At 55.3% G+C, this 11,563-nt stretch overlaps 1 protein-coding gene across 1 annotated transcript in view; it reads right to left on the reverse strand.

The window, feature by feature from the left end:
* The window catches only part of ACOT11 (acyl-CoA thioesterase 11), a gene marked incomplete at both ends in the record, with an annotated part of 43,752 nt that extends 38,367 nt beyond the window's left edge, over positions 1 to 5,385 (reverse strand). The window contains one exon of the mRNA XM_080801374.1: positions 5,353 to 5,385. Within this exon, the coding sequence (XP_080657500.1) occupies positions 5,353 to 5,385 (33 nt within the window). The remainder of the gene's footprint in view (positions 1 to 5,352) is intronic.
* Between the last annotated feature and the right edge of the window lie 6,178 nt (positions 5,386 to 11,563).

Consider the following 11,563-nt stretch of genomic DNA (forward strand, 5'->3'; position numbering starts at 1 on the left):
TTCTGATAGGTAAAGCCAGATGAATCTAGATGAAACGAAAAGAAAAGGACCCATATCTACCATGGTCAGTTGTATGCCAAGCTCTGTACTCCTCCAAAGTCATTAACGTTGCCAATGACCCAGCAAGATCTAGAGGAACAGTCGAGGTTCATAGAGGAGGAAACGAAGGGTCAAGGGAGTTAGTATCTCTAACACAGGTCTCTAGACTCCTGAGCAGCTGTGCAGAGGTGCTGAGGAGGCCAGCTTGGCCTGGTCTGGACCAAACACAGGTGGAAGGCAGGGGTGCAGCCTCCCCTCAACCCTGGTATGTGTGAGGCAGGGGAGAAGGTGATGGCCCTAATCATCGTTGTCAGCCGGCAATGGTGGGCAGACACAGCTGCGATGGGGTGGGTCTGGGTGTGACAGTGAGGCCATTCTCTAGATATACAGAGGTTCCAAATGTCTCCCTGGCCAGGACAGGGGCTGGGAAAGGGGTCTTGGCCTGGCAGTTAGGGATTCTAAGTGTCTCACCAGCTGTACAAGCCCAAGCACATCATCTCACTTCTCTGTGCCTTGTCTGCATCAGGGGACTGAGCTTATCACCCACCTGCCTGTTGTGAGGGGTCAGGGAGTGGAGGGGAAGATGGCCGGGACCTTCCTGGTGCTGGCCATACAGACGGGAACCAGGTCTCTGAGCTTCTCTGAGCTTCTCTGAGCACAGTGTGCAGGGACTGTGTACCTTTGCACTAAGCCTGGGGACCAGAGCATCCCCACGCACCGCACAGTCTGGCGGGCAGGATAATACAACCCCTAGCATTCCAAACCCCAAACCCTGCCTGCAAGGCCCAGACCCCCAGCCCGCTGTCCAGGGTAGCCTTGTCTCCGCCCCTCCCACCTACTCCTGTCCCAGCCACACCCACCTCCACTTCGTAGCTCCAAGGCACCCAGCGCCCCCACTCACACCTCAGAGCCTGCCAGTGAATGCCATTCCCTCTGCCTGGAATGTGCTTCCAGCCCTTCCTTTGGCTGTCTCCTTCTCAGCAGCTAGGTTTCTGCTCAGTAGTCACCGGCCCAGAGGGCATTCCCCTGACCTTTCTCATTATTCTCTCAGTCCCCGGTTCTCCAGCAATCTGAGTTCAACGTCAGCTGTGCCACTTAACAGCTGTGTAACCTTGAGCAAGTTACTTAACCTCTCTCAGGTTCATCTTCAACAGGGGCATAGTAACGTTATCTCCTACACAGAGTTGTTACAAAGGCTAAATGAGTTCATGCATGCTTGGCACACGGGGAGCGCTTCGATGGCATCTACTCTCATTGTCATTACTGTTCGTGGCACTTAGCACAGGTTTTGGTCCTGTATTTACTTGACTACTTTCTCACTGTGTCTCCTTCATTAGCCGGCAGCTCCGCATAGCAGCCTGGGTTCATCACAGGCTGCTTATAACCTGCCACAGGCTAATTCCTGCGCAGGGAAGAACTGAAATCAGTATACTGTCCTGAGGAGATGCCATTCATTCCGGGGGCGGGCAAGATGCAGACGGGACAGGGGGATGATGGCTGAGCTAGGTTTTGAAGGATGAAGGCGAGTCCTCCGGACAGACTACAAACACTAAGGGTGTCTGTCCATGGCTGAAACCAGGGTTCATATAGGGTTCCTGAACAGGCTGAGGCTATGTAGCTAAGTCTTGCCTCTTCCTCCAGGAAGCCTTCTGGGACCACTTCAGCACCCTTCTGAGATTCCATAGTCACTCATTCATCCAGTAGTTTTTGCACTCATACTGTATGATAGGTGGTGTCATTTTAATCCTGTTGGTCTCCCCTCCTCTACCACACAGCAAGGTTCTCAAGGCAGACAGGCCCTGTCTTTCACGGTCAGGACCAACCTCAAGATGGTGCACAAATGCTTCCCAAAAGTCCAGACCCCCAGGATGTCAAGGCTGATGGGGACCTCAAAGAACACTCAAAGAGGGGGAGCACCTGGCCCAAGGTTATATATGAGCAATGGAGAGAAGATAAGATGTTAATCCAAAGAGGGGCCAAACACGGTGCCCGAAACCTCCTCACACTCTGAACTAAGCCCTTCATGAGGCTGGGTGGCCAGGCTGGGGAGAACCTCCAGCTGTCCCCAGGTTCAAGGTGAAGCAGCAGGATCACTGCCAGCAGTCGGGAGTAGCATGTCCGTCCGTAGATGCGTGAGCATGTGCGCAGATGCCTGTGGCTGTTCCTGACCTTCCAGCCTTCTGTCGGCCACACTGCCAGGGTGTGGGGCTTCTCAGGGGACCTGGGATCAACAGCACCATTACCTTTCCCAGAGTAAATAAAGTACTCCGGAGGTGCCCTTGACCTGGCTAAGACCAAGGCCGAGCAGAAGTTCCCAGTCTCCCACTAGGGATCAGCGGGCCCCTTCTAGCCCAGGAGTACGGGACTCAGGACCCAGTACAGACTGACACACCTTGGGCACTGAGAGAGGCAAGGACTGAGACAGGACAGCAGGACCTTTCCAGCACCAGCAGACAGGGAGTCAGTTCCCCTCCCACACATACACCTTACTCCCTCAGTTTGGCAGGCTGACCACCTCACTCTCATTCACATGTTCTGAGCCTTGCTGGGTGCAGGGAAGAGCCAGAACTGTCTAACTCGAAAATGCCTGCCATCTGCCGTGCCACGGGATACTGAAGAGGGCCCCCAAACCCTGGGATGCAGGGCTGTGGGTTCTCTGAGGGCCCCCTTCTGTTCCCAGTTAACCTGGCTTTCTGTGTCCCCAGTGAAGAGTGTCTGGTGGGGGGTTTTTTATTTGCTTGCTTTTCATTAAAAACAGCTTTGGTAACAACTCAGAAAACCATCTCAAACTGTCCTATATTATTGGGGGATGAAGGGAATTCAGGAGGAAACGGGGGAGTTCAAGGAGATCTACCATGGAGGCAATGGTCCACAGGTGGCAATCCAGACCAGAGTGTTCTCAGCTGGCATGAGGTCACCCATGTCACCTCATGGGCCCAATTCCACCCCCACACCTACCTCCGCTCCCAGACTTGGGAGAGGGGGCTACAGAATGGGGAAGTAAAATGCTGCCTGGGCTCAGACGCGGATCCTGTGGACTGGAGTCTCACTCAGCTTTTGCACCGTTCGCAGGGCTGAGCCTCAGTTTCCCTAAGAGCTCAGACTCTGCGCCAGATTGCCTGCGTTCAAATCCCAGCTCCGCCACTTCCTACCAGTGTGACTCTGAGCCTGGGCAAGTCCTCAACCCCTCTGAGCCTCAGTTTCCTCATCTGGGATACGGGGATAATAGCTGTACCCACCTCACAGAGAACTGAACGAATTAATATATACAAAGCATTTGGTGTGGTGCATAGTGTGGTCAGTGTTATATACGGATTTGCCACGATTCTATTGTTATCTCTGCAAAATGATGATAAGGACACATCCTTCCCCTACTGCCTTCTCCCCCAATTATCAATGGGAATCAATGGGGGGAAAAAATCATGAAAGGCACAAGAGAAGACACAGCCCCACCCGGAAAAAGCTCTCTGCCCCAAGCTCAGGAGCTGGGGAGTAAGAGGCCCATGCATTCATTAGGCAGTGTCTGGGGCTCTGACCATGCCCAGCCCTCTGATGCGCACACCAAGAGCAGCCTCATGGAACTCATTGGCTGGTGGAAAAGATAGATGTGCAAGTCTACCACACAGTCCAGTGTGAGAAGGAACTAACACAGAGGCTCTCTGTGCCCTGAGAAATCTAGGAAGGCTTCCTGGAGGAGTTGGCATCTGAGCTAAGGGGGACGTGGGGGAGGGGACATGGGGGAGGCTAGGGGCCACCCAAGCAAAAAGCACAGTAGGGATCACAGCACAGAGGAGAGAACAAAGGTGGTATACTGAGGCAGTGGCAAGCAGTTCAGCATGGCTGAATCTATCGGGGTGGGGGAGGTGGGATGAGGAGGGAGAAGCAGGCAGAAGATTACCAGGAGCCTCTTGTATCAGGTAAGGAACATGAACACTATACTGAAGGCAGCTGGCTAAGCAGGTGCGGGATAACCCCGTTTACCTATTAGAAGCATCCCTCCAGGGGAGGGGACTGGGAGGGCCTGGATATGGAATGGGGGAAGCAGGGAGAAGGTGCCCTAGACTCGGGAGGGTGCTGAGGTCTGAGCTGAGTGGCAGTCATGCAGATGGAGGGATGGGATCAGTAAGAGATTTACTTGTCCCTGTCCCCTTTAAAAAGGCTTTTCCCAGGGGCGCCTGGGTGGCTCAGTGGGTTAGGGCCTTTGCCTTCGGCTCAGGTCATGATCCCAGGGTCCTGGGATCGAGCCCCACATCAGGCTCTCTGCTCAGCAGGAAGCCTGCTTCCTACTCTCTCTCCCTGCCTGCCTCTCTGACTACTATGATCTCTGTCTATCAAATAAATAAATAAAATCTTTTTTAAAAAAATAAATAAAAGGGACACTTGGGTGGCTCAGTGGGTTGAGGCCTCTGCTTTCAGCTCAGGTCGTGATCCCAGGGTCCTAGGATCGAGCCCCGCATCGGGCTCTCTGCTCAGCGGGGAGCCTGCTTCCTCCTCTCTCTCTCTCTGCCTGCCTCTCTGCCTACTTGTGATCTGTCTGTCAAATAAATAAATAAAATCTTTAAAAATAAATAAATAAATAAAATAAAAAGGCTTTTCCTGAGAATGTCCTCAGAGGACACCCACTCTGTGCCCAGCACAACCTCCACCAGTCTGTCCTGCACCCTTCTCCCATTCACCAGATCAAAGGCCCCTGCCAGGCGGTGATGAGCACTTGGCTCCATCCCATGTCTCAGCATCTAATCTCAGCTCCAAAGTCCTTGGTAAGACACTCCAGCGAAATGTGGGCTGTAAGGCCACCCTGCAGGACACCTGTCCTGACCATGCCTGGTCCAGAGCTTGCTCTCTGAAAGAGGTTATTGTCCCGGAGAACCCTGGGCTGCCACACCCTCACTCACCCACTCACAGCCCCCACCCCCAGCCCTGTAACTTCCATCGGGGTCCAAGCCCTGAACTCCAGCAGGAGCCTTGAACTCCAGCACGCCGCAGAGGCACCGAGCTCTGATGTCCGGCAGAAGCACTCGCCGGACTCAGCGAGGAGAAACACGCACCCCCAAAATAGAACTCCAGACGCAGAAAACTTCCCCTCAGCATGGCCCCTGGGGCTTGCTTCAGGATTGCTCCCTCTAATAAACCAGCCTAGGAGTTCTGCAATTCCTCCTTCCAAGGAGAGCTAGGAAATGGCCCGTGGAAAATGAGAGAGAAGACAGAGAACTTCTGGCTTAAAATGAAAACTTCAGTTCTCTTCCACGATCTCCAGCCTCCAGCCCCCTCCCCTTGGCCTCCAACCAGCCTCCTCACACCCACCCTGCATACCCTTCGCAAGTGATTTCCGACATTCTGGATCATCGCGGCCAGGCCTGTTGGCAGCACCCCCTGAGAGAGACACTGGTCACCTGAGCAACAGCCAGGCTCCAGCTCCAAATGAAGCCGGTCAGCCTCTCGCCTGCTCCTCCTCCCGAGCTCCCGCCCCTCCTGAGCCCAGCTGTTATCACCGAGTCCTGCCTCTCCTGGCACCGCCCTCTGTCCCCCTTCTCCCAGAGCACCCCCCTCCAAGGCTCCTGGGCCCGCCTGGCAGACAGGAAGGAGAGAGGCTGCCAACTGGACCCCGGCCACGTCAGGGGGCCCTGTGCCCGCCCGCTGGGCACCTCTCTGGACACTCACTTTACTTTCAGCCACAGCTGAACTTAGTCACCCCCACTGCCAGGCCCCAACGTCCTCTCATGGGGTCTCTTGGCTCTGGGGTCCCTCCCAGGGGCCGGGAGTCCCCTCCTCACCCGTCCCAGCCAGTTAGACTGTCAAAACGGTCACCAGGCTTCCATCCGTCCACAAGGGGTCAGGCCGGAGGTGGCAGGAAGCCAGGGAGCAGCCAGCGGCCTCCCAGAGAGACACCAGACCCACCTGCTAGGACTCTTCACCCTTGGGAGTGCTGCCCCCAAGTGCGGCCCAATGCCAGCTGCTGGCCAGGGACAGGGAGCACCCCCTCCTTCCTTAAAATAAGCGATGTGACTTCTTAAAGTGACACCTGCCAAATCCCACCCCAGGCCCTCCGTAGCCACCACCGACTAAGAGAACACCCACATTTTCCCTTGTCGTTCTTGCTTCTGCAAGAGGCTTCACAAGGAGGCCTTGACACTGACACTTGGGCTTTTCATGATGGGCCAATAAAATAAAGTCCTTGGTGGTTAAGAAAAGAAGGCAGGGCAGAGCCAGGCAGGGGAGCCAGGGTGGGCAAACGGATCAGGAGTCATAATGATCTCCTCACAATAACCGAACACCTGCTGTGTCCAAGGCCTAGTGCTGTCCTCACTCCAGCCCACCGGAAGGTCCCTTGGGGCGGGAGGGGGAAGGTGGCATGGCCCAGGTGGCACGGCTGCTGAGTGCAGAGCCATGCTGGAACACAGTTCAGCCCGATCTGCCCTTCATTGCCTCCAGCTCACTCCCCACACACCTAATGATGTCTCCCCCTGAGCCTAAGACACCTGGGTTCTGGGCCTGGTTCTCTCACTAACGTTCCGTGTGCCTCTGAAAGGGCTCTCATGTCTATCCCTGTGAGCTCAAGCCTTTCCCTGAAAGAGCTCAGGGGTCTGACAGCAGTTCAGTGTCAATGAATGAGAAATCAAAGTCAAGCCTTAAAGACAGCAAGATGGTCCAAGGATGGCCCTGAGGGGTGGGGCAATCGAGGAGGCTTCCTGGAGGAGGTGGTACTTTCTGGCCTGAAGACTGAATGGGTCTGGATAGTTTGAGAAGAGGAGTGAGATGGAAGGCCTAATAGGAACAGAACAGGATGCTCATCTTGCAGTGAAAAGCTGGGAATCTGTTAAGGAGGGCCTCAAATGCCAAGCCACCGGGCTGAGGCAGCAAGAAGCTTCAAAGAATGAAGCACATGCCCCATGTGACAAAAGCCATGTGAAGTGAACAGGACAGAGATTATGAGTCTTCCCCTGACTGGTAAGAAAACCAGCCCAGAGAAGGCACAGCTCAGCACACGGCATCCCAGCAGACAGGAAGGCCAATTTCAGGGTTCCACGGTGCAGAGACCCAGAGAGCTTCTGGTCCCCAGCATACCCTCTCACCAGTGGCTCACAGTGTCTCAGACATACTAGACTCAGTCTAGTCCCCCTATCTTACACAGGGGTACCCTGAAGCCCAGGGATGAGAGGCAAGCCACCCAAAGTCCATGAGGAGTTGTCTAGAATCACTACTCCTAACCGCAAGCCTAGAGCCCTGTCTGCCTCACCCCACAGCAAGACACAAAACAAGAGAGGCTTCAGTAAGACTTAGGAGAGAACTCACAGCAAGGCTGAATCAGCATCCTGTCAGGAACAGGCCACAGAGGGGGCGCCTGGCTGGCTCAGTGGGTTAAGCCTCTGCCCTCGGCTCAGGTCATGATCTCAGGGTCCTGGGATCGAGCCCCGAATCAGGCTCTCTGCTCAGTAGGAAGCCTGTTTCCCCTTCTCTCTCTGCCTGCTGCTCTGCCTACTTGTGATCTCTCTCTGTCAAATAAATAAATAAAATCTTAAAAGAAAAAAAAAAAGGAACAGGCCACAGAGATCCAGATCTTTCTGCAGAGGGCTCTGCAGCCCACAAAGTTCTCTCTCCTCTCTGCTCTTCTTTGGCAGCTCTGTTCCATCTGTGACTCCAGTGAAGATCTCCATGGGTATCTGCCTACCCTTCCCAACTCTCCCACAAGTCCCCTGAGGGCTGACACCACATCTTATCATCTCTGGCCCCTCTCCCCGTCAGCCCACAGACCAGGGCCCTAAACGTAGGAAACACGCCGCAGCCCTGGGTGAATCACAGTCCTGGAAAGGTGGGTAGAGACCCGGTCTTAAGTGAGAGTGAGGCTGGTGGTCCCCAAACTTCAGCCTGCATCAGAATCACACAGAAGGTGGTTTAAAATGCGGACCGCTGAAAGCAAAGGCTCCCAGAGAGCCCAAGAATTTGCATTTCTAATAAGATCCCGAGGGATGCTGATGCTGCTGGTCCAAGGACCATACCGTGGGAGCCAGTGAGCTGGGAACACAGGCAGGGAGAATGAGACCCAGAGACAGTTGAAGTGGCTCGTGACTGTCCCTCACTCTCATGGCCACCGTCACTGTCATTAGAGCTCCTCACATACACGCCCAGCCCCGTGCCAGCCCCTCGGGTACAGTACTACCTCTGGGCCTCACCCTTGGAGGAAGGCACTAGCATTATCACTCTCCTCCAGAGGAAAACTGAAGGCAAAGAGTCATGTGTCCAAAGTCATGCAGCTGATAAAACTTAGTGTAAGGATTTGAACCCTGATCGAAGTCCAGAGCCCACAGGTGTAATCAGCACTCTGTAGCCTCTCACAGTTCATGAGAACCAAGGACTTCTCTAGGGGTGCCCAAAACTCGTAGGCTCATTGCTGACATGGGATGATCTTGTGGTGCCTGTAGTCCAAAGGCCTGGTCCCCAAGTGCACCTCTGGGGAGCCCTTCGAATCAAGAAAGCCTGCCTCTTAAGCCCTGGACCCTGAGTATTTTCTCCCGCAAGCACTTCATTTCCCATATAATATCCTTCAGCTGGAAGACATATGTCTGCATTAATTCTTCAAGCCCATGTCCCAGCTCTGTCACCCCACTCAGTGACAAAACACAGCAAAGTAACCTCCATTTATATGCCACAGTGATACTGGGTTGTCACTGTCTGGCAGGGGTCTGTCTCCCCTATCAGACTGGGAATTGGCACAGACAGGGAGTTCATCTGAGTCATCTGAGTCCTCAGCATGGGGTCTGCCCAGAACAAGGGTATAGTGAGTGAGCGAGAGGAAGGAGGGAAGGAAAGAAGGAAGGGCGGGAGGAAGGGGTAGAGGATCAAATGAGGGAATGAGTAAGTGAATAAATAACCAAACTCCCAAGAATTCCCTCTGCTGGGCCTTTAGCCTTTCCAGATAGGACCACAAACTCGGGCTAGCAGGGGACCTCCGATGTCATCACTCCAACTCCCACTTTCAGAACGGCCCTAGCTGAACCCCTCCCTGGGTCAGAACCTATAACTCTCCCCCGCTAGACACACACACACACACACACACACACACACACACACACACACTATCCCAGCCTCCACTTACATACCTCTGAGATTGAAGGGTTCACTCCCCTCTAAGTCTGACTGAACGATTAAAGCACTCTAACAGTCACAAGGGTCTTGCCATTAGCCCATGACCATGGCTCTAGGTCACCCAGAACAGGGCTGCTCCCCCGGCCTCTAACAGAAGGCAGGGAGATAGGAGCACACATCTGTCCTCTTCCCCATCCAGACTCATTTCTAATTGTTTCAAACCATGAACAGAGCTTCCAACTGTTTCCTCACACACCTGGGGTTTCCTTTGTTCCCGCTGTTCCCTCTGTCCTGATGCCTTCTGGTAGCTCTACATCCCAATCCTGTCCCCGTTCAAGGCCTGGCTCAAACGGCACCACCTCCAGGAAGTCTTCTGTGCCCTTCCTAAGTGCCCCTTCCATCCTCCTCCTCAGTCCCCTCTGCGCCCCCCCGCCGCCTCCCATACACACACACTTCACAGCCCTTCATCTCTCTCTCATACTGCTTTTTCTCTTAAATTGGGCTGATTTGTGCTCATTTCCCCTTCTTGACCTTGAACGGTGGGCAGCAGGAATGGAGCTGATTCATTAGAGTATCCTGCCGCCACTCCCACCTAACACTCAGGGTCTTGAACATAATAGTAGATGCTCATTAAGTGTCCCAAGAATGAGGGAAGGAGTAGCTGAACGGGAAAGAGTGAGTGAATGGGAGTAAATACGTGTGTACCGGAATGATCAAACGAATGAATCATCCTCTCCTGTTCCCCAAGCTGAAGACTCCAGTTCCTTCTGGGGGCCCCTTGGGCTTGGCATGGCAGAATAAAGGAAGCTGTGGGATAAATGGAAAGGGGGACAGGAGGGAGGAACAAAGGAAGCAAGACAGGAAGTAGAGGTGACATCAACATTGCTCCAAGGCCAGGCCCCCCTCAGAGAAGCTGCCCTTTACAGAGAAGCTGGACAAGGAAAGCAGTGGGAAGCCTGCTCCAGGTAAGACACAAGTGGTGGTGATGGGGGGTGAGGGGGTGTTGATAAGACCCCAAGGCCCGACTCGGGATGCATGAGCAGAGTACTGGACCTGCCCAGCCAATCCTAAACTCCATCCCACCTGGCAGGCTCAGACATAACCTGCTTGCCCCTCTCTCACCACCTGCCTCTCCCGGGGCTGGAACCAATTCCTGGGCCCAGCTGCTGCCGGTCTAAGCCCAGCTGCTGGGGGTTAGACCCCTCATCTCACCTCCTAGACCAGACCCTTGCCGGCACAACAAGGGCTAGTGCTCCCCCACCCACCCCATGTCCCAGTGAGTCACACTGGCTGCACCCTCTGGACTCTGAGTCTTGTGTCCATAGGCCCTTACCCTGGTCCAGGGCCAGCCTCTCCCATCCTACTGAGAGGCCAGGCCCATCTCTGCTCAAAACCCAGGATGCTTCAAGCCTCAGCCTGCCCAAGCAAGAGGGCACCCAGACAACAGGCAGCTTGTCTGGCGCCCGTGGGGGGGGGGGTGCGCAGCTAGAGGCAGCTCTGCCTAAAGAAAGTGCTGGGACAGACCAGGAGGCAGGAGTACAAGGATCCTAGAGAGTGTGGTCCTTTGCAAGATGGGAGGCAGGGGAGGGACTGCAGGAGGCCCCGGTCTTACCCAAGAGGTAGGCCCTCTAGACCCCACAGCTTGCAGGGCAGAGGCCCGGGGGAGCCTGCTGGGAACGTCAGAGAAGGAGCTCGGCGGGGCGACACTCAGAACGGGGCGTCTGAGCAGTCTCAGGTCCCAGACCAGAGTCTGATGGGGGAGGCTGCGAGGAGGCTGCTGCAGGCGCCCTAAGCGGCCTCGCAAAGGCACCGGCGGCGGCGGCGGCGGTGGCGGCGGTGGGAGCGGCCTGGGCGAGTTCCTGATGACTCTGGTCCCCTCCCCTCCCCTCCCCTCCCCTCCTCTCCTCTCCTCTGCCCTCCCCTCCCCAGCACGGGTGGGGCGGCCCGGACTGCCCGTGCCGCCGGGCGACCGCAAAGGGCCAGGGCACCCGGGCCGGCGCCAGACACCCCGCCCCGCCAGGCGTCCGTTCCGGGGCGCCGGGCAGAGCCCGGAAACGCGGGCGCCGGGCCTGGCAGGGTCCACGTGGAGCAGGACAGGCGCCAGAGCGCAAAAGCTGCCCTCAGGTTCTTGCTGAACCCGCTTCTCGCGGTCTTCGTTCACACCTCTAGGGAGCACCTGCTGCGTGCCCAACACTGAGCCTGATGCTGAGACGAGCTTCCCGGCCCGCATACACTGTCTGGCCCGCGTGCGTACGCAGAGAAAAATATGACGACAGACAGTTTGGAACAGAACAAAGAAAAGTGAATACCATCCACGGTCTCTTCCCTCGGAGAGAATCACTGTTCATAGTTTAAGGTATGTGCTTTTAACTAGACTAGAGATGAAAGATGTAGACATGCCCCCTGGGGAGATGGAGGCACCCCCTCCTTCTCCACCGTG

Source organism: Martes martes (genome assembly GCF_963455335.1).
Source record: "Martes martes genome assembly, chromosome: 4".
Taxonomy (NCBI): Eukaryota; Metazoa; Chordata; class Mammalia; order Carnivora; family Mustelidae; genus Martes; species Martes martes.